Source organism: Chiloscyllium punctatum, chromosome 2, assembly GCF_047496795.1.
Source record: "Chiloscyllium punctatum isolate Juve2018m chromosome 2, sChiPun1.3, whole genome shotgun sequence".
NCBI lineage: Eukaryota > Metazoa > Chordata > Chondrichthyes > Orectolobiformes > Hemiscylliidae > Chiloscyllium > Chiloscyllium punctatum.
In genome coordinates, this window is record NC_092740.1 from 7,247,291 (window position 1) to 7,270,978 (window position 23,688).

Consider the following 23,688-nt stretch of genomic DNA (forward strand, 5'->3'; position numbering starts at 1 on the left):
TCTACCTCAGTCTTGGATATAGTTAACATCCCAACGTCTACAGCCCCTTGCGGTAAAGAATTCTGCAGATTCACTACTCTAAGAAGAAAAATTCCTACTCATCTGTGTCTTAAATGGGTGTCCCCTTACTCTGAGATTATGCCCTCTGGTCCTAGACTCTCCCACAAGGAAGCAATCCACCTGCATCTACCCTGTAAAGCCCCCATGGGTCAGGCTTTGGCCTATATGACCTTGTTGCTTTTCTTGATGACATGCAAGAATCCTTTGTGCTCCTCCCTCTTGAGAATCTCTTCACTGTTCTTGTTCAAACAAAAGGGGCGGCACGGTGGCTCAGTGGTTAGCACTGTGCCCTCACAGCAACAGGGACCTGGGTTCAATTCCAACCTCGGGCAAGTGTCTGTGTGGAGTTTCCACATTCTCCCTGTGTCTACATGGGTTTCCTCCCACAATTCAAAGATGTGCAGGTCAGGTGAATTGGCCAAACTAAATTGCCCATTATGTTCAGGGATGTGTAGGTTAGGTGTATTAGTCAGGTATTAATATAGGGTAAGGGAATGGGTCTGCGTGGATTACTCCTTGGAGGGTAACTTGTTGGGCCAAAGGGCCTGTTTCCACACTATAGGGATTCTTCTGTCCAACTGACTCACTCCACCCTCCTGCAGAACAGTCTTTTACAGCTTTGGATGTCTGATTTCAAGATCCATGTTTCAGCCCCATACAGCAAAACACTCCAAATCACAATCTTGCTGATGCTTTTCTGAAAATATGAAATAAATAAAAATTATTGAAAGGATTTGCAGGGCTGTAGGGAAAGAGTATGGCAAAGTGGCTTTAATCATATAGCTCTTTGAAAGAGTTAGCACAGGTGCAGTTGACTGAATGGAGTCCTTTCTGTGCTGTCATTATTGTGCACAAACACAACCAATTAAAACTATGAACTTTAATTTCTTGCATAATTGGTGAAAATTCTGTGTTTCTCCTGGTAGGAGCAGTTACTACAAGCTCTGGAATTCAGAAATCAATTTGCTTCTCAGCCCTATCTTCTAGCAAGACTGATTTCTGGAGACAAGCTGTTGGTGAGTCCTAACTCACTGCAATCCTCAATGTCATTTTTACACTTCCTAGTCCCATCTGTTTGGCTAAACTGCCAGTCTTTAATAAATGATCTGTGTTTTGACTTTTAAAGTTATGTATGTATATATTTGTGAATTTTTTGTTTTTGTTTAACTCCCCTGTTCCTCCCTTCCACTGACAGAAAACTTAATTTGGTTCAGATCCTCAAGAAATCCAGAACTAGGAGCAGGAATGAGCTTGACACTTGAGCCTGGTCCTCCATTCATTACATTCATGGTTGAATTCCATTTTCCTGCTACTTTCTGTAACCCTTGATTTTTCCCTTTTGTTCGAAAATTCTACGAGAGTTATGACTCAGATGACAGAGCAAAGTTGCAATACTGCAGTCAGGATATGGAATGTCAGAGCTGGCTGAATGGCCTATCCCTAACCCATCAGCTATTTGTGAGGAAATAAATTAAATGAATTAAAAGAAGATTGCTAAACGTGTCATCTCACCTAATTGGATTGTCCCAGCATGATTTTCCAGTTTTGTGGCAGGTTTGAAAGCTCTTCTTGCATCTCTGCTAATATAGCTTTACACTTAATACCAATCAGGGTGGTGCCACAGTGACCCCCTAGTTTATTAATACCAAAAGGGAAGTGGATACCAGCTGTACCCTTTCACATAGTGGGGAGCTTGATAAAGGAATATGTGGAGCACTAATCCTGTCTTTTTTTGTGGTATTCTGAATTAAATAATTTATTTCCTTGGTTTTCTGCCTAGAAGTCAGTTAATTTTGTTTTAATCGTTCATTTGGATGTAGGCATCTCTGGCTGGGCCAGCATTTATTTCCCACCCTTTGTGACCCTTGAGAAGGTGGTGGTCAGCTGCCTTCTTGAATTAATGCAGTCCATGTACACAATGCCGTTAGGGAGGGAGATCCAGGATTTTGACCCAGCGTTGAAGGAACAGCAATATATTTCTGAGTCAGGATACTGAGTGGCTTGGAGGGAAACGTGCATGTTCCCATATATCTGCTGCCCTTCTAGATGGAAGTGGTTGTGTTTTTGGAAAGTGCTAAGGCACCTTGGTGAATTTGAGTGTGAGGGGTTGAGAATTTGGGATGATGCTTCCAGTGCAGTACTGAGGGTGACCCTCCTTGTCAGAGATGCTGCATTTCAGTCGAGGCACTAAAATGAGGACCTGTCTGTTTTTCAAGTTGATTTATAAAGACCTATAGCTATTATTTTAACGAGCAAGGGCATTATTCATGTGTCCTGGCCAATATTTATCCCTGCATAAATGACAGTTTTTAAAAAAAAATCTCTTCACTATCACATTGCTGTTTACAGGATCTTACATGAAGATTGGCTGATATGCTTGTTACAAAATAACACTGATTACACTTCATTGATTGTAAATGTTTGAGTTAATAAATCAGAATTGTTCAATATGCCTGCTTAAAGTCAGTGTCTTGTTTCTTTTGCCTCTCTAGAACCAGTTCCTTGACATTTGTGAAGTGAAGTGGCCTGGAAGCGATCAAGATGGTGGAGTAAAGGTTGCTGACAGTGGATGGGTGACAGTCTCCTCTCGAGATGGTCGTGCCTTTCTCAATCTGGCTCCATCTCGACTCGAGTTCACTGTGGAGTTCCTGACACCAGTCAGTACGCCTGCTGCCAGCAAGCCGCTCCATAAACAGGGCACAGGTAGCAATTTTGAGCCCCAACACTGTCTCAACCTGGAGAAGGTTAAACCCTCTGGGTTCAATGAGGGCCAGAACCAATCTGGGAGAAGGACCCGGAATTGTCAGAGTAAAGTACGTGAAGGTGCAAATCCTCTAAATCTGGAACAAAGAGGTGGAGGCTCGACTGAGATCTGCTCCAAATACATGTGTCAGTATACATGGGTGATTCAGCACCACACTGTATCCTCTTGCCCACAAGAATGGGATTTCCCTCTGAGACTCGCTCTTCACTATAACTGTGAACAAGATAAATCTCCGGGGCTCGATGGGATCGATAACAGATCGCAGTGTGCTAATGAACCTATGGCACCAGGAGTTTCTGCAATGGCAGAATCCACCACTACTCTTCCCAAAGTGTTGCCTCTGAACTGCCCAGCCCCACATCTTCACAGGTAAACATCAGGCTATGTATTTTTAACATAGAAGAGAATATGTATTGATTGAACTTGTAAAACATCTAGAGTCATGGAGTCATACAGCATGGAAATAGATCCTTTGGTCGAACCAGTCCATGCTGACCATAATCCCAAACTAAACTAAACTAAACTAGTCCCACCTGCCTGGGCTTGGCCCATGTCCCTCCAAACATTTCTTATTCATGTACTTGTCTAAATGTCGTAACTGTACCTGCATCCACTACTTACTCTGGAAGTTCATTCCACACATGAACCACTCTCTATTTAAAAAAAACATTGCCCTCACGTCCTTTTTAAATCTTTCTCCTTTCATCTTAAACGTATGTCCCCTAGTCTTGAAATCCCCCATTCTCGGGGGAAAAAATGCATGCCATTCACCTTATCTATACCCCTCATGATTTTATAAACCTCTATAAGGTCACCCCTCAACTTTCTACGCTTCAATGGAAAAAGTCCCAGCCTATCCAGCTTCTTTGTATAATTCAAACCCTCCATTCCTGGCAACATGCTAATAAATCTCTTCTGAACTCACTCCAGCTTGATAATATCTTTTGTATAACAGGGCAACCAGAACTGTACACAGTATTCCTGAAGAGGCCTCACCAATGCCCTGTACAACCTCAGCATGATATCCCAACTCCAAGGTCTGAGCAATGAAGACAAGCATGCTAAATGTCGTCTTAACCACCTTCTGTATATGTGACACAAACTTCAAAGAATTATGTATCTGAACCCTATAGGGGTCTCAGTTCTATAACATGACCCAAGGTTCTACTTGTCAAATAAATCACATTTATCCAAATTAAACTCCATCTCCCAATTCTTGACCCATTGGCCTAATTGATCAAGATCGCTTTGTATTCTTCGATAACCTTCTTTGCTATCCACTATATTACCAATTTTGCTGTCAACCGCAAACTTAATAATCATACCTTCTATGTTCTCATCTAAATAATTTACATAAATCACATACAAAATTCTAGAATGGAATGCAGTGTTTCACATTGTAATTTGTCCTAAGTATTATTGGAATGTGACATCCTTGTAGTGATTTGGTACAGCTTATCACTCCTCCACTGCAGTGAGGTATGGTACAACACAGGTCTTGTGTCATGTGTTCTACCTCTGTATCAAACTACATTGCAATGAACTAAAAGCGAAATTAATTGACTAAGAACACTTCTTGTGGAATTGTTCTGACGATCGTCAGCATTTTCTCAATTTGCCTGTTGAAATTATAATGCAACTTGTATTGATTGTAATTTGTTGACCAGCTAGGGCCTTGTTCATGTGTTGATGATCTCTGCCAATATCCAATGCTGACTGATTTTTGTACCGAGGTGGCGCTTCGGGGACTTGCTGGGTCAGGGAAAACGGGACTTGGAGACTTGTCTGCATTCACAGCAGGTGAAAGTAGTCTGGTGCCAAAGTGTGCTGTACAGGTAAGAGGTGTTCTGGTGCCTGATACACCAACGGGGAGTTAATCTCAAATAAAAGTGAAATACTACAGATGCTGGAAATGTGAAACCAGCACTGCAGGAAAAACTGAGCTGGTCTGGCAGGATCTGTGGAGAGAGAAACAGAGTTAAAATTTCAATTCCAATATGACTCTCTTCAATAGAAGTCAGTTTGAACTTTTCTCCAAAACACATCTCTCTCTCCACTGATGCTGCCAGATCAGCTGCATAGTTTCAGCACTTTGTGTTTGATCGGAATTGTATCTACCCTTCATCTCTTGTAAGCCTTGTTTTTACATCTGTTTCCCAAGCTCAAACAGAAACTGCTGCTTCTGAAGTGACTTCATCTGACAAAGGAGCAGCACTCTCTGAAAGCTGTTGATTAACCTGTTGGACTATAACCTGGTGTTGTGTAATTTCTGACTTTGTGTGGGGGAAGCGGAGATGTTCATGTTTAGGATAGGCTCATATATGGCTGTAGTACTGTTCTGTCAAAGGATCTCTGATCTTGAAAAATTAGCTGTTTTTCTGTCTACAGATGCTGTAGACCCGTTAAGTTTCTCTAGCAACTTTTTATTTATGATTCAGATTTCCAGCATCTTCAGTTCTTTGTTTTAATTTATTCTAGGACACAGCTGTCAGGGAAAGGTGTCTTCCGTTTCTGATAAAGGGTTTACAGTGACACATTCACTTCTTACCTTCTTTCAAGGGTGATGACAGGCCTAGATTTATGAATACTGCACAGTGCAGCACAAAAGGAGCAAGTAGCTCATCACCTCCAAAATTCCACCTCAATGTCCTTCTTGAAAGTTGTTTTCACCAGATATTTTCATTGTTTTGCAAGTTTTTTTTTCTTTATTCCTAAGGTGAGTCGAGCATTTTATGCTCCTCTCAAATTGTGCTTAAACAGAATGGCCTGTTAGCCAACAGGTAAGGACAGCAGGTTTTCTTGCTGCTATGATATTGATCATTGATCATATCCCAAAGTGAAACTTGACTTGATAGACCAAGTTATCCTTATTGTTTACCATGCAGCCCAGTCACTGACCAGTGTACTTTAGCAAATCCTATAAGTTTATTACACAAAATAAAGAGCACACATGTTATTGTGCCAAACAAAAACTGTTGGAATGTTTTCTTTGTAAAATCCTTTGATGAGCTGGTAGATGTGGTAGCAGACCAATAAAATCCAAAGTCATAGAGTTGTACAGTACAGAAACAGACCCTTCAATCAAATTCATCCATGCCAACCAGATATCCTAAACTGATCTAGTCCCATTTGCCAGCATTTGGCCCATATCCTTCTAAACCCTACTCATGTACCCAGATGTCTTTTAAATGTTGAAATTGTACCAGCCCCCACTATTTCCCCGGCAGATAATTTCATGCACACACCATCCTCTGCAAGAAAAAGTTGTCTTCATGCTCTTTTTAAGTTTTTCCCCTCTTAACTTAAACCTATGCTCTCTAGATTCACCCTATTATTGTCCCTCAATCTTATAAACCTCTATAAAATTACCCCTTAGCCTCCAACACTCCAGGGAAAAATATTACTTTGGACATATGATGTCACGTTTCTCTAAATATTCCACTTTGGCCTCTACTTTGGCACATCAAGCATAGGAGACAGATTGTGCCTTGAAGTATTTGGGTGGGTCTTCTGGGATTTTGGGTCAATATAGATCTTGGCCCTGGCACCTTATATCTTCGCAAGGCACTCTTGGAACACTTCAGGATACTTCCCAGTGACTTCATTTAGATCGCTAGTACCAACTTTAAAGACTTGTTGCTACTCCAGATGGATTTTCTATAGCTAGTCCCTTCCCAAACTGTTGGGACCTGGTCCTTGTATCACCATTGAGAGGACTTGGTCTGTGTGTGCCCATGTGTAATTGGAGTTACAGTGGTCTCAGTTAGGGCTCCCCAGTGCATGTGGCCAATCTAGCCTTCGTGTCTCATGGGCTTGAGGGTAAGAGAGGGTAAGATGCCCTACTGGAATTTCCCAAATGTTTTCTTCCTAACAATAGTTACAGTGGTACCTGTGCCTACTTTCTAGGCATTTATCTGAAGTTTTATCGTAATTGGGGCCACTTTTGGAGCAGTGATGTAATTTAGCAGTGTCTGTCCTCATCCTTGGGCTGTTATTTGCAAAGCCCTAGTTTGAGGTGACTTTGCTCTTTGACCTGGGTGGTACATGTTTTGTGTTTCGGTAGCCTTGTCTGGAGCACATTCTATGATCACAAGAATATGGTGTATAAGATGACGTTCTTGGTCTTCACTGTATTGTGGAGAAACTTCTGATGCAATTCTGGAGCCTTGTATCTTCAAATTTCAATTGCTGTTCCTTGGAGTCAAACTCAAGTTGTAAGTATTATCTGTTGGGAACTTGGGTCTGTGGGTATGGGGCTGCCCAAGGTTGCAGGCAGTACTATCTATAGACCCCAAAGCTCCTGAGCTCCTTTTCCTGTGTTTTTGTAAGAAGGGACCAGTTCTGTGGTTTTCTCAAGGTCCTGATCTGGTTTGGTTAGTAGCTTTGTTTGGGTCACAGTATAATAAATTCCATAAACTAAGCAATCCCTTAACATGTCCTGCAGTGCTGACCCATTCTTGCAGTGTTCTGCCAATTTCCATAGTCTTATCAAGAATTCAGTATCTGGTTCTCTACAAAGTTTATTTGCCATAGCAGATGGTTTGATTGCGATTTTTTTTTTTGAAGGTTTGAGATTCGGGTTGTAAGTTTGCTTACTGATCTAGTAGGTTTGTTCTCAGACATTTCGTCATGATGCTAGGTAACATCTGTTGAAGCGCTGGTGTTCTGTCCCCTTTCTATTTGTGTGTCTTGGTCTGTTAAGGTGAGTGATATCATTTCTGGTTCACTTACCAACCTCTGAGAAAAAGGGGTCCAAAATGATGTGTTTATTGATGGAGTTCTGGTTTGAATGCCAGGCCTCTAGGAATTCCCATGAGTGTCTCTGTTTAGCCCGTCCTCTGATGGATGTGTTGTCCCAGTTGAAGTGGTGCCCTCTTCGTCTGTTTGTAAGGATACTAGTGATGGCTGGTCAAACAACAAACCAAAACAAGCAGACACAACATGCCCAGAAACTCTAGCCACATCTCTGAGGTGACTACTCAACTACTCTGACCTCTTGGCATCCGGGTAGCCCACAAACCTACCAACATACTGAAACAGCTACTGATGAACCTAAAGGACGCTAGACCAACAGCCAGCAAATCAAATGTCATATACAAATGCCTTGCAAGGACTGCAACAAACATTACATCAGGCAGGCTGGCAGAAAATTAGTCACCAGGATACACTAATGCCAACTAGCCCCCAAAAGACAAGACCAGCTATCGCTAGTACAGACACAGATACACAGACAAAGAACGACACCACTTCGACTGGGACGACACATCCATCTGAGGTAAGGCTAATCAGGGACATGCACGGGAATTTCTAGAGGCCCGGTATTCAAGCTGGAACTCCATCAATAAACACATTGATTTGGACCCCATTTACCAACGTCTGAGAAAAAGAACCGGAAATGATATCACCTTAACAGACCAAGACACACAAATAGAAAGCAGGACAGAACACCTATGCTTCATCGGAGGCTCACTGATGATGTTACCCAATATGGTGATGAAATGTCTGAGAAAAAAACCTACCAGCTCGGTGAGCAAACTTACAACCAAATGGCTTGATGTCATAGTGCACAGTTACAATATCTATCAGTTCACCAAAGGATTTTGATTCTCGAGTACGTTAAACTCTTAATGATGCCAAATATCAGGGCCCCACAAGCTGTCAAGATATTGGCATTTTGTTAGTGATGCCCTTCGATCCAGTTTACCTGAAGGAAGTATCTGAGGGCAGCACGGTGGCTCAGTGGTTAGCACTGCATCCTCACCGCGCCAGAAACCGAGGTTAGATTCCAGCCTCTGGCGACTGTGCAAGCTCCACACAGTCTGTGTGGTTTCCTCTGGGTGCTCCAGTTTCGTCCCATGGTCCAATAGATGTGCAGGTTAGGTGAATTGGACATGCTAAATTGCCCATAATATTAGGTGCATTAGTCAGAGGGAAATGGGTCTGGGTGGGTTCTCTTCGCATTGGTATGGACTTGTTGGGCCGAAGGGCCTGTTTCCACACTGTCAGGAGTCTAATTTAATCTAATCTATCTCAATTCTTTGTGTACCTGGGCCAATCCTCCACAACTGCAGCTGAAAGTTCTAGTTCTAGTGGCAATTTTTTAATGTTACCCTGTCAAAGTCTTAATGGGTTAATTGAAAGTAAAGGCTGTCTGAAACTTTTCCTGCCTCTTATCACCAGTATAATAACTCAGTAAGTACAACTGGAAAGGAACATCGTTTATTGTTGAACTCCAAAATGGAGCCACGACTAGTGATATACATCGGCTTCATAAACTTTACTGTTTACATGCACAACTGAATATTTCTTTTCATCATCACCAAATCACCGTGATTTCTATTTTTAGCTATTAACCTCCAACATTAAATCACCTGTGTGGCCAATTAAATATTTTCAAGCAAAGTCCCTTCAGGTCAATGAAAGCTACCAAAAGTGTGGGTGGGGGAGGTTCGGGAGACAGGAACAGAACTAAATTTGTCTATCTGCTTTAATTAAAACTTATTTTTCTCATAAACCTGTTCAGATAAGTTAGTACACACCTCTGGAGAAGGTAGAACCTGAACCTGGGCATTCCAGTCCAGAGGTGGGACACTACCATTTCACCACGATGGCTCAGGTGATAAGTTCCAGCTGGGCTCACCATTGCCAGTTACCAAGGGAACTGATACTCAATGAGCTCCACAGCAAGATTAATTTAAGATTTCCCATGAACCATGTAAGAGTTCTCACACATGTAGATAGTATGACTTCAAAACAGCTCACAGGTTGAGAGATTTATGTTGATTGAATAACTCATCTTGAGACTTCCCACAAAATATGTCTACCACAAGTAACAGCAGTGTGTACTATAGTCACTGTAACAACTTACCAAGGTTCCTTCAACAACGCGTCCAACCCTCTGGAAGGGTAAAGCCTCTACCATCTGGAAGGGCTAAGACAACAGACAACAATATCTTATTCTCAATTTCCCCTTTAAGACTCGTATTATCCTGCCTTGGACATTAATTGCATTTCTTCACTGTCTCTGGGTTATAATCCTGGAATGAACTTCCTTACATCATAGTGGGTCGACCTATGCTAAGTAAATTGCAATCGTTCAAGAAGGCAGCTCAGCACTTTTCAGTGCCACTAGGGATTAGTAATAATTGCTGACCCAGCAAGTGATGCACAAAACAAAAGATATTGTTATTGATTAGACTTCATGCTATTTCTAACCCCAAATCTTGTGAGGCAATACATTGATCTATACATTTGTAATTCTTTACTCTGAAGATTTGTTTCAAATAAAACTTCTTGATGTAATTGTTTTTAGTCTGGTTTGCAGAACTGGCTTTATTAGCTTATCTTTCCATTCTATGGTTACTGGTTCCTCTGCCTTTGTGTTATCCAAGCCCCTGGAGTTGGACATGAATTACTCATTGCTGATGTCACTGTAGGAAATAAGTGAGTGTAATTACAATTTGCAGATTGGATGCCAAGCTGTGGTTTCCTCTTGTGACTTTTAAAAGCCATCCTGTTTATCTTGGAGAGACTGTTGTTCCATGATAGGACCGTAAGCCCCTAATTCCTCAAGATACCCTGCCCCCATGAATATTTAGTGTTGTGGAACCATAATTTCCCTCTTTTGGACTATAGTTTTCTTTCACTGCTGCGAGACAAAACCCATGAACAATCAAATTCATGTTGTTTCCCATTCCTTGTATTGTACTTATTTTGGTTCTTATATCTATGTGGTTTCTGCATGTTTTTTAAAAAAAAAAAAATTTGGGGGTGAGGGATGGGGGATGGTAGGTGACCAGTTCCGTGGAGTTTTCACATTGCAAGTTTGCGTGTTATTTGCTGAAGCATTACTTTAAAATGGCAAACAAGACTCCAGCTAACTCTGGAATGAATAGAATGGAAGCTTCATATAACAGGCTTGTTTGACACTAAATGGAGTATAAATTCAGATGATGTCTAGGACTTGCTAAATGGTAGGGTGCACTGTCAGAGGAGCAACTTTGGATGAGCTGTTAGCCTGAGATCTTGTCCCTGGTTTCTTGCCCAATATTGGATCAGTATGGATTTCAATAGCGCAATACCACAACTTCTGTTAATAGAGTCAAAGAGATGTGCTGCACAGAAACAGGCCTTTTTGGTCCAACTCGTCCATGTCAACTAGATATCCCAACCCAATCTAGTCCCACCTGCCAGCAGCTGGCTCTTTTCCCTCCAAACCTTTCCTATTCACATACCCATCCAGATGCCTTTTAAATGTTGCAATAATACTATTCTCAACCACTTCCTCTGACAGCTCATTCCAAACACGTGCCACCCTCTGTGTGAATATGTTGTCTCTTAGGTCTCTTTTATATCTTTCCTCTCTCACCTATGCCCTCTAGTTCTGGACTCCCCCACCCCAAGGAAAATTTATTTATCCTATCCATGCCCCTCATGACCTTAAATCTCTATAAGGTCACCCCATAGCCTCTGATGCTCCAGGGAAAACAGTCCCAGTCTATTCAACCTCTCCCTGTGGCTCAAATCCTCCAATTCTGGCATCATCCTTGTAAATGTTTTCTTAACCCTTTCAAGTTTCACAACATCCTTCTGATGGGAAGGAGACCAGAATTGCAAACAATATTCCAACAGTGGACTAACCAATGTCAGATACATTCGCAAGATGAGCTCCCAACTCCTGTACTCTTTACTCTGACCAATAAAGTAAAGCATACTAAACGCCTTCTTCACTATCCTATCTACCTGCGGCTCCACTTTCAAGGAGCTATGAACCTGCACTCCAAGGTCTCTTTGTTCAGCAGCACTCCCTAGGACCTTACCATTAAGTGTATAAGTCTTGCTAAGATTTGCTTTCCCAAAATGCAGCACCTCACATTTATCTAATTTAAACTCCATCTGCCATTCCTCAGCCCATTGGCCCATCTGGGAAAGTGAGGACTGCAGATGCTGGAGATCAGAGCTGAAAATGTGTTGCTGGAAAAGCGCAGCAGGTCAGGCAGCATCCAAGGAGCAGGAGAATCGACGTTTCGGGCATGAGCCCTTCTTCAGGAATGAGGAGAGTGTGCCAAGCAGGCTAAGATAAAAGGTAGGGAGGAGGGACTTGGGGGAGGGACATTGGAAATGTGATAGTTGGAAGGAGGTTAAGGTGAGGGTGATAGGCTGGAGTGGGGGTGGGGGTGGAGAGGTCGGAAGGAGATTGCAGGTTAGGAAGGTGGTGCTGAGTTCGAGGGCTGGGACTGAGACAAGGTGGGAGGAGGGGAAATGAGGACAGATGTGGCCTCCTCTATACTGGGGAGACAGGCCGCCTACTTGCGGAAAGTTTCAGAGGACATCTCTGGGACACCCGGACCAACCAACCCAACCAACCCCCCACTCCCCTTCCCACTCCACCAAGGACATGCAGGTCCTTGGACCCCTCCATCGCCAGACCATAGCAACACGATGGCTGGAGGAAGAGCGCCTCATCTTCCGCCTAGGAACCCTCCAACCACAAGGGATGAACTCAGATTTCTCCAGTTTCCTCTCCCCCCACCTTGTCTCAGTCCCAACCCTCGAACTCAACACCACCTTCCTAACCTGCAATCTTCCTGACCTCTCCGGCCTATCACCCTCACCTTGACCTCCTTCCACCTGTTCGCATTTCCAACGCCTCTCCCCCAAGTCCCTCCTCCCGACCTTTTATCTTAGCCTGCTTGGCACACTCTCCTCATTCCTGAAGAAGGGCTCATGCCCAAAACGTCATTTCTCCTGCTCCTTGGATGCTGCCTGACCTGCTGCACTTTTCCAGCAACACATTTTCAGCCATTGGCCCATCTGATCAAGATCTCATTGTAATCTGAGGTGACCCTCTTCGCTGTGCACTATACCTCCAATTTTGGTGTAATCTGCAAACTTACTAACTATACCTCTTATGCTCACTTACAAATCATTTGTGTAAATGACAAAATCTAGTGGCCCCACCACAGATCCTTGTGACACTCCACTGGTCATAGGTCTCCAGTCTGAAAAACAACCCACCCCCACCACCCTCTGTCTTCTACCTTCGAGCCAGTTCTGTATCGAAATGGCTAGTTCTCCCTGTATTCCATGAGATCTAACCTTACTAACCAATCTCCCATGGGGAACCTTGTCGAACACCTCGCTGAAGTCCATGTAGATCACACCTACAGCTCTGCCCTCGTCAATTCTCTTTTTGTTACTTCAATAAACTCGATCAAGTTTGTGAGACATGATTTCCCACGCACAAATCCATGTTGACTATCCTGACCCAGTCCTTGCCTTTCCAAATATATGTACATCCTGTCTCTCAGGATTTCCTCCAACAAGTTGCTCACCACCGTCAGGCTCACCGGTCTATAGTTCCCTGGCTTGTCTTTATCACTCTTCTTAAACAGTGGCATCACATTAGCCAACCTCCAGTCTTCCGGCACCTCACCTATGACTATTGATGATACAAATATCTTAGCAAGTGGCCTAACAATCACTTCCCTAGCTTCCCACAGAGTTCTAGGGTACCCCTGATCAGGTCCTGGGAATTTATCCATTTTCATGTGTTTCAAGACGTCCAGCAATTTCTCCTCTAATATGGACATTTTTCAAGATGTAAAAATCGTGGTAAAATCTCTCCTTCAGGCTCACTGCCTTTATTCCTGATGAAGGGCTTTTGCCCGAAACGTCAATTTCGAAGCAACTTGGATGCTGCCTGAACTGCTGTGCTCTTCCAGCACCACTAATCCAGAATTTTTCAAGATGTCCCCATCTATTTCCCTACATTCTGTATCTTCCATGCCTTTCTCCACTGTAAACACCGATGCAAAATACTTGTTTAATATCTCCCCCATCTCCTGTGGTTCCACATAAAGGCTGCCTTGCTGATCTTTTAAGGGCTCTATTCTCTCCCGGGTTACCTTTTTTGTCCTGACTCTGGACTCTCATATCACTTCTGAAGGCTTCCCATTTTCCAACTGTCCCTTTACCTGCGAACATCTGCTCCCAATCCGCTTTTGAAAGTTCTTGCCTAATACATCAAAATTAGCCGTCCTCCCAGTTTGAACTTCATCGTCTAGATCTGGTTTATTCTTTTCCATCACTATTTTAAAACTAATAGAATTATGGTCACTGCCCCTGAGGTGCTCCCCCACTTCCACTTCAGTCACCTGCCTGATTTCCTAAGAGTAGGTCAAGTTTTGTACCTTCTCTAAAGTATATCCACATACTGAATCAGAAAATTTTCTTGTAACTTAACAAATCCTCTCCACCTAAATACTTAACACTATGGCAGTCCCAGTCTATGTTTGGAAAGTTAAAATCCCCTACAATGACCAACCTATTGTCTTACAGATAACTGAAATCTCCTTACAAATTTATTTCTCAATTTCCAGCTGTTTTCTCTCTACCTCCATTTTAAGTAGTTGAGTCACATTGACTCTCCGCCAATCCAGAGGAACTGTTCTAGAGTATAACGAATCTTGAAAGATTGCCATTAATGCATCCACTATTTCTCGGGCTCCTTCCTAAATTCTCTGGGATGAAGATGATCAGGCTCTGTGGATTTATCTGCTTTCAATCCAGACAATGTCTCCAACACACTTTTGTTCCTAATATACAGATTACAGTCAGTCCCACCCTCACTCAAAACCCTATGTTCCCCATTATTTCTGGTACATTATTTGTGCTCTCCTCCTTTTGTAAAGAGAGAAGTGAAGAATGAATCTAGACTGTCAGCCAATTCTTTGTTTCCCATTATAAATTCTTATGTTTCTGACGATAAGGAATCCGCATTAGTTTTTACCAATTTCACCAATCATCTTCTCTTTTGCATACATGAAGAAGAAACTTTTACAGTGAATTCTTATGTTACCCTGAAGCTTACACTCGTTCTCTTTTTCCTTTTCTGAATCAATGCCTTTGTCTTCCTTTGCTGGCATTTAAACTGTTCCCAATCCTTGCCATTTTATATGCTTCTGCTTTTGCATCTCGTACAATCTTTAAATTCCCTTGTAAGCTGTAATTTGACCAATGTTCTCTTTGCACTATTGTGCCAGAATGGCTACAAAATTTGTTTATTCCTTTCGTTCTTTGAAAGTTTGCCTATCCATTGTCATTCCTTTCAGTAACGTTTCCCAATCCATCAGAGTGAACTCATGCCTCATTATTATTGTTGTTTCCCTTGTTAAGATTGAGGACCCTAGTCTCAGAATTAACTATCCCACTCTCTCTATATTGATAGAGAACCCTATCATATTATGGTCACTCATCCCCAAGGGTTCTCTCACAACAACTTTATTGACTATTCCTTTCTAAATGCATTATACCCAGTCTAAGACGGCCTTTTCTCTAGGTGGTTCCTCAATATATTGGTTCAGAAAACAATATCTTATGCATTCCAGGATTTTATACTGTTATTGTGACTAATTTGATTGATCCAACTATATGCATTTTCAAGTTGCTCATAATTGGAGAGAGTTCTTTCCTACATGCATCTCCAATTTCCTGTTTAATGCCATTCCCAACGTCACTAGTTTGCTGGTCTAGATACCACTCCCACTAATGTTTTTTGTCACTTCGGTATTTCTTAATTTAACCCACACAGATCCTACATTGTCTGAGCTATCTTTCCTCAATATTGTGTTTATATATCTTTAACCAGTAATGCAACTCCACTGGTGCTTCCTCTTCATCTGTCCTTTCTAAACACTTAAAACGTCCCATCCCTAGTCACCCTGTAGCCGTGTCTCCATGCACTCAACTATATGAAACCTGTTTTCAGCTATTTGTATGATCAATTTATTCACTTTATTGTGAATGCTCCATGTGTTTAAGTACAAAGCCTTTAGGCTTGTCTGTTTAATGTTTGTTGTCCCATTCCCTCTAATTTTTGCTGTGGCCATGTTTGAACCTGGCCCTTGATTCCTCTACCTATATCTTTTGTTATTTCCCCATTCTGTCTTTCATTTTTGTCCTTGATTTTCCCTTCCGCTGACTCCTCACATAGGTTCCCATCCCCCTGCGAATTTACTTTTAAACCCTCTCAACCACTCTGACAAATACTTCCCCGGGGCATTAGTCCCAAGCCTGCCGATATATAACCCGTCCATTTTGTATTGGTCCCACCTTCTCCAGAACCGGTCTCGATGCCCAGGAATCTGAAACCCTCCACCTTACAGTCTCTTTAGCCATGTGTTCATTCGATATATCCTGGTATTCCTACTCTGACGAGCACTTCTCATTGATAATTATCCTGAGACCACTACCTTTTTGAGGTCCTACTTTTTGGCTTGCTTCCCAATTCCCTCTAAGCTACTTTTAGGATCACATACCATTTTTCTAATCGACATCACTGGTGCTGATGTGTACCATGATCACAGCTGTTCATTTTCCCCTGCCACCCCCCCAGACCTGCCTCAGGATGTGTTATAGCTGCTCTGAGACATTCTTTACCCTAAAACCATGGAGGCAACATACTGCCCTGAAGTCTCTCGTGGCTGTAGAAATACCTATCCATTTCCTCTTACAATTGAATCCCCTATAACTTGTATTTCTACACATTTTACTCCTTCCTTGTGCAGCAGAGACAGTTGTGGTACCACGAATTTGGCTGTTACTGTTTTCCCTGAGAGGTTATTCCCCTCAACAGCCTCCAAAGTGGTACATCTATTTTTCAAGGAAATGGCACAGGTGTCTCCTGCACTTCCTGGTGATCACCCATTCCCATTCTTCCTGTAGAGTCTTCACCTGAGTTTGACCACCTTTCTGAATGTGTGGCCATGATTCTCTCTGCTTCATAGATGCTCCAGGCGCTACAGTTGGCGATACCTCCTTCACATGCTCTGGACCTGGGAACTGGAAATGTACCCAGTTTCCCACATATAGCCATGGAATGTGTTCTATGAATTCAACCTTCCTTTCAAAGGATCCTCACGAAGCCCCCCAAGGCACAGCAGTTAGATGCTGCAACACCAACCACATAAGTATGTTGAATATAACTAATGGGAGGTCTTTTTGCTGGCCTCTAATCCCCATCTTGGCAACACTCTTATGCTTCTGTCCAGTTTGTGTGACTTGCAAACACATCCTTCATTTTCTAATGTGCAAATTGTGCACCATGGAAAGTTTATTTTCTCATGCAAGCTCTTCTGCTTTGTAGAAATTTAAAACTCAGCCGGACACCCTGAAACGGAGGTGGCAAGCAACTTGTAGGTCAGTATTATTCTAATTTAGTCACCGGGTGGTACACAAATGCATTTTAGTGCTGCCATAAACTGGGTCAGGGGCAAGAGGAGAAGGGATTACAAGTGAATCCTCCTCTCTCACTCTTCTCCACTACTTCTTCCAACACTCAGATTTTAACTTAGGTTTAAAAACAAAGTAGAAATCAGTGAAACGTCTCAGCATTGACTGATTTATAATGCTATAAGAATGGCAGAAATGAAAGCAGGAGTGAATCTCACAACCCCTTCAGCCTACTCATCCCTTCACCACAAGCATGGCTGACCTTCTGCCTTACTTCCACTTGCCCGCTCCTTCCCCATATCCCTTTATCCCTTGAGTGATCAAGAATTTGACCATCTTGGTCAGAAATGTATTCAATGATGGGGCATCTACTCCCTTCTGGGTTAGAAAATTCCAAAGGTTCACTGGCATCGGAGTGTGAAAGAACCCCATTTCCTGAAACTGTGTTTGTGTTTTTGATTCAGCCAGGAAAAATAACCATCTAATTAAAACAATTTATTGAAGATTATTTATTTTGGAAAATTGTAGCCAGTGCTATTTCTCCAGCTACTTCGTAAGATCTAAGCCACCAGGCACTAGGAATTTGACAGCATTTAGACCCTCCAGTTTCTTGTTTTCTATTTTCTCTGCTGATATCAATTACTTTAAAGACATCACTCTTATTAACCTGTAGAATCATAGAATTCCTACAGTGTGGAAACAAGGTATTTGGCTTATTGAGTCCACACCGATCCTCTTAAAAGCATTTCACCCAGATCCCCCCCATCCCTGTAACCCTTCATTTTCCCATGTCTAATCGACTTATTCTGCACATCTTTGGACTTTGTGAGGAAACCAGAGCAGACAAGGGGAGAATGTGCACATTCCACACAGATAGTCGCCCGAGGTTGTAATCAAACCCATGGGTTCCTGGCACTGTGAGCAGCTGTGTTAACCACTGAGCCATCGTGCAGCCCAAAGTTGCCCTCAATTTTTTGGCATGTGTTTTCTGCTGTGGATGCACAACATATTTATTTCATGTTTCTTCATTTTCCATGATAATTTCTCCCATCTTTGCCTTTAAAAGACTGATGTTTACTTTAGTTATTCTTCTATTTGTATATTTGTAAAATCTCTTTGTCAGGTTTTATTCCTAGCTATTCCTATTCTCAGCCTTTTTTTTTCTTTCTGTCAACTGTTTTGTTTGTCCTTTTAATAGTTTCTAAAACTCTCACTCTTCAATCCCCTTAACTACTACTATTCACAACATTATAAACTTCTTTTTAATCCTTATGTTTAACGTCTCCAGTAAGCTACAGGGTACCTTTATGTACATTTTCAATTATCTTTGAATGTTTCTCACTATTATATGTACTGCCATTCTTTTCATCAATTTACTTAGGTGACCCCTCATACCTGTGCCTTGACTTTGAGATATTTGATATAGATTGTCACTCTCAAATTTACGATTGAGATCAACTGTATTATGATTGCTATTATCCAGGCTATTTTAATCCCAAAATTGCTTATTAACCTTGTCTCACTACATAATACCATATATGCCCATAACTTATTTCCCTGCTTGTTTCACAATGTAATGTTCTAGGAAACTGCTGCAAAAGTTCTACCAAATTTTCTTCCAGACTAAAGATAGGCAAAGTATTTATTTGTTCATTAGGGTGGGGTGAATGGACTACAGCCTGGTACTAGTGTCAATAAAAGGTTTTGTTGCTTGTCTCAAGTTGGCACTGTTGGATACTTTGGGGGTGGGGGGATGAATAGGAGTTTTTAGCAGGTGAAAGCTGCAGCCCCACAGAAGGTGGGATGGTCCTGCGGGAGGTATGAATTATTAACCAAAATTGCTCCTCATTTTCCTTTTTGTTGAATGCAGCACGTTTATTATGGTGTGCAGTGTATTTCAAATTGCTACCTAATTTGCATCCATGTATATTGGATGAGGAAGACTTGTCTATTTCAATCTGTAAATTCAAAGTTTTGGGCTGCCCAATCTATATCTTGCTTAAAAGGCAGCATTGTCCTTGAGTATTGTAGAGTATAGTGTCAGTTAATGCTGGCTTGGGCAAAGTTGGTTGAGGAACGAAAAATAATGTGGAGGTGCTGGTGTTGGGGTGGGCAAAATCAGAAATCACACAACATCAGGTTATTGTCCAACAGGTTTATTTGAAGTCACAAGCTTTTGGAACACTGCTGCTTCATCAGGTGAGGTGACAACTGTTCTGAGGAAGGGTTACTGGACCTGAAACATTAACTCTGATTTCTCTTCACAGATGCTGCCAGACCTGCTGAGCTTTTCCAGCAACTTCGGTTTTTGTTTCTGATAAAGCATCTGCAGTTCTTTTGGTTTTCTCTGGGTTAACAGTCCTGCAGTAATAGCACTAGGCTGTCACCTCCCCACTAGTGTTTGCCTGTTTGATTTTTCATTGTTTCTTTTAGGATAATTACCGATCCAGTGAACACTGTGGAAGTTTACCCAGGAGATGGTTCTGTTCTCAAACCCCATTGTGGCAACAGCAACTACTTCACTCACTATCTGCCGGGACAGAACAATGGACAGGTAGTGTTGTTACAAAGCTTTAGCCAGTGGCTCGGTGCTTCGCAAATGAAAAGTCTGTTGTGTTTGTGAGTCATATGTTTGCAGCAAGGCCCTTGGGTCTGATTCTTTGGAAGGGTTGAGACTCCTAACTGGGAAGCAGTATATAGAAAGTAGACACCACTCTGGAACATGTATCTGTTGGCTAATCTTTGCTGGGTGCTGGAATGTCTGTATGTGTAATTCAGTTGTCATACCCCCCCCCCCCCCCCCCCCAACCCAACACGGTTCCCATCTCCCACGGTCTCCCATTGCTACGAAGCTAAAATATGGGTAGTCCGATAGTTGTTTGATAATACAGAAATTTGGTGAAAAGATGTGAATGTATTCTTTCTTGCTGAAAGGAACAGGTCCTCTGTGATATATCAATGTTCAATGTATTATATTCAGTGTTCTAAAGAAGAGTCACTTGTCCCAAAACATGAACTCTGCTTTCTGTCCATAGATGCTGCCAGACCTGCTGAGTTTCTCCAGAAATACTTGTTTTTGTTTGGCAGTTTGTCAGAAAATCTACTGAACTCCCTCAATAACCATACCTCAATATATATGGCAGACCAGTGGTATAGAGAATTGAAGATTCACTGTGCTTCCTTTGGTATTTTTGTTTACATTTAGAGAGAAGAGCGAACGTACATGGTAAGCAGCCTGCCTCCTGACACACCAAACTCCAAATATTCCATTTGCTCCATGGTCACACAGGCTGTCAGGTACTTTACACCAAATAGCTTTGTCCCACTTCATTTGTGTCGGTATATACTTGACTGGTTACATTAAATACTTAGCACTAAATTGCTGTTGAGAAAAGCTGTTTGTGTTTGCGGGTAATGTTGGAATGAAGATAGAGTATACTTCCAGTAAAGTTAGAAGAATTGTTTCCATATTGTATTCACATGTTTTAATTGAATTAGCTTTATTGAACTGAATTAGCTTTAGCGTCACTCACCTGAGTGCAGTGAAAAGTTTAAAAGTTGCCACTTCAGGCGCCATTTTGGGTACAAAGCTATCTAGGTACAGATTTTTGAGAAGCACGCAAAACTTTGAGTCAGAACTTGAGCACTGAACCCAACCGGCACTTTCACTGCAGTATCAAGGAAATGCTGCACTGGCGGAGAAACTACTTTTCAGGCGAGGTGTTTAACCACGACCTACCTCAGTTGGATGTAAAAAATCCCAGCCACACTATTCAAAGGAGAGGGAGCATTGTCCATACTGGCATGGACAATATTTATTTGTCAACCAGCATAACTAAAATAGGATCTTATTAACTGTTGATTTTTAAATTCCTCACTTTAATTATATACTCTCATGCACACTGAGCCTTTCCCATGGTTTTGAAATGTTGTCAATAATGTTATGCAAATGCTCTAGTTTGTGAAGATCGAACGTTCAATAATAAGAATCAGTTTTCCCTGGGCTATGATGGTGTTGATGTTACTGGAGTCCATACTGTGTAGATGTTTGTAGTTCGTGATTTCCTCTTGGCTATACGTGTAAATGTCTGAGTTCATGTTTTGCAGAATCCTGCAATGCTGTAATCAGTCTGTGAAAGTGCCCAACATGTGCTGTTGGAAAATGGTGAGTGTCTAGACTGGTGGGAATGTCGGTATGTGCTGGTCTTGTCTATGGGTTGTTCTAGACGTCCATTATATTTGAAGGGGTGGAATATCAAGATAGTCTAATATTATCAGTGAAGCTCCAAATAATGAGCAATGTGATAAATTGAGTGCATCTTGTATTGAAACCACTAAGAGGTGTCTTGTAGCCTTGCCAATGGGTATCTTACAATCTGCTATAAATTCTAAGATATGATTGTTAGTCTGATCTTTAAAGAGGCTGTTCAGTTCAAGGTTTGCATAAAGATTTGTAGCTTGGGTGCTGCATGTCGTAGTTTGCTGAGCTGGCAAGTTGATTTGCAGATGTTTTGTCCCCGTCTAGGTGACACCTTCAGTGGCTTTGGAGGCTCCTGTGAAGCACTGCTGTACTGTCTCTTCTGGAATTTTTGGTTCCGTTCCTGTTGATTCTGGTTGCTCGTTGTGGTGGCCGGTATATTGGGTCGAGGTCTATGCGCTTGTTGATTTGAGTCCTTTGAGTGCAGTACTTCTAGAAAATCTCTGGCTGTCCTCTGCTTAGCTTGTCTTATGTTCGTTGTGTTGTCCCAGTTGAATTTGTGGTCCCTGTCATCTGTGTGTGGGGCTACTAGGGACAGCTGGTTGTGGCGTTTAGTGCCAAGTTGGTGTTTCTGGATTTGGGTTGCTAGTTGTCTGTCTGTTTGCCCCATATAGTGTATCATACAGTCTTTCTTTGCATGGAATCTTGTAACTCATGTTTGTCTTGCACATGATGGGTATAGGGTCTTTTGTCCTGGTGAGTTGGTGTCTGTGTGTGGATGGCAGGAATCCCAATGGTCGGAGAAGTCTGGCTGTCAGTTCCGAGATTTTTTTTAGGTAAGGTGGCGTGGCTAGTGAGCTAGGCTATGGCATGTCCCTGTCGCATTGTTTGAATAGTAAGTGCACTACAAAAATGTACAGGAAAGCCACACACACCGACCAGGTCCTGAACTACAACAGCAACCATTTGAACACACAAGAGAAGGTGCATTAGGATCCTGTTCAAAAGGGCTACAACACACCTGCAGCATTTCTGAATTACGAAGGGAAGAAGAAGAACATCTCTACAGAGTCTTCACCAAGAACAGGTATCCCTGCAACTTCGTCCACAGATGCCTAACAGACAAACAGTGAGACAGGGATATGCCATGACCTAACTCACTAGCCATGCTTCCTTACCTAAAAAAATGTCTTGGAACTGACTGTCAGACTTCTCCGAACACTGGGATTCATGACAGCTGAAAAACTGACAGCCACGTTCAGACAACTCACCAGGACAAAAGATCCTATACCCATCATGTACAAGACAAACATAGTTTACAAGATTCCATGCAAAGACTGCATGAAACACTATATAGGGCAAACAGGCAGACAACTAGCAATTTGCATCCATGCATACCACTAGCCACTAAATGCCATGATCAGCTGTTCCAATTAGCCCCACACACAGATAACAGGGAACACAAATTCGACTGAGATAACACACAGATCATAGGACAAACTAAACAAAGAACAGTCAGAATACCTAGAAGCATGATTCATCCACGGACTCGATCAATAAGCGCATAGACCTAGACCCAATATACCAGTCATTACAATGGACAACTGGAAGCAGTAGGAACGGAACCAAATAAATTCCTGAAGAGACAGTGCAGCAGCACATCACAGGAGGCTCCAAAGCCACTGAAGATGTCACCTAGACAAAGGACTAAATATCTGCAAATCAACTTCACAGCTTGGCGAACATACCCACAACTACAATACTGGTCAATTTATTCCAGGTGAAAAACTGAATTATAATTAGTTGATGTTGATCATAAGGCCACAGTAAATTTCAGCTGTATATTTGGTGACTGATTTGCTCACGTAAACCTTATTTTGCATCTGTAGTAATCGCATTAGTGTTTGGCCTGAAGTATGGTGAAATGGCAATGGATGCAAATAATAAAGAAATATGTTTTTAACAGAAGTGACCTGCCTCCATCTCCATCAATGCCATTGCTTGTCAGTTTACCTAATCTGTCCCATTGTTATTTTTTATATTCTTTATTCCCCTTCCATTAATTGCCCCTTTTCAGAGGTACAGTTCCCCATGAGCACATTGCTTTCAGATACATTGGCTGCATGGCCACTTTTTGCGTGAGGCGACATGGATGGTGGAGAATTATATTGATTCTACATGTGCTATGTACACTTTTGGCGCAACCTATTCACTACTGTTATTTACACTCCATGAATCTTCTTTTATTCCATCCTCTGCATTTCAGCTTTTTTCAACCAAGCTTTCTATTCCCTTTTTATCGCATGGACTACCTGTTTTCAAAAGAAAACATACAAGCAATTTACGATAACCAATTCCAAGGGTAGCAAATTTTATATTCTAACCACTCAGCAAATTAGTTTCTCTTTATTTCTTGATCAGATTTATTAATAAT

The 23,688-nt window shown here is 42.0% G+C and overlaps 1 protein-coding gene across 6 annotated transcripts in view; it reads left to right on the plus strand.

Annotated features, from left to right (window-relative positions):
* Nucleotides 1-23,688, plus strand: part of c2h5orf34 (chromosome 2 C5orf34 homolog) — a 56,299-nt gene that overhangs the window by 11,893 nt on the left and 20,718 nt on the right. For 4 of the 6 annotated variants that reach the window (XR_011963916.1, XM_072593214.1, XM_072593245.1 and 1 more), the window contains exons 3-8: nucleotides 987-1,076; nucleotides 2,553-3,193; nucleotides 4,558-4,659; nucleotides 19,490-19,610; nucleotides 20,262-20,353; nucleotides 21,164-21,221. Coding sequence is in view for 5 of the 6 variants with exons in the window: in XM_072593214.1 (XP_072449315.1) it covers nucleotides 987-1,076; nucleotides 2,553-3,193; nucleotides 4,558-4,659; nucleotides 19,490-19,610; nucleotides 20,262-20,353; nucleotides 21,164-21,221 (1,104 nt within the window). In the remaining variant the exon portion in view is untranslated. The remainder of the gene's footprint in view (nucleotides 1-986; nucleotides 1,077-2,552; nucleotides 3,194-4,557; nucleotides 4,660-19,489; nucleotides 19,611-20,261; nucleotides 20,354-21,163; nucleotides 21,222-23,688) is intronic. The other 2 variants (XM_072593226.1, XM_072593235.1) reach the window with 2 other exon arrangements.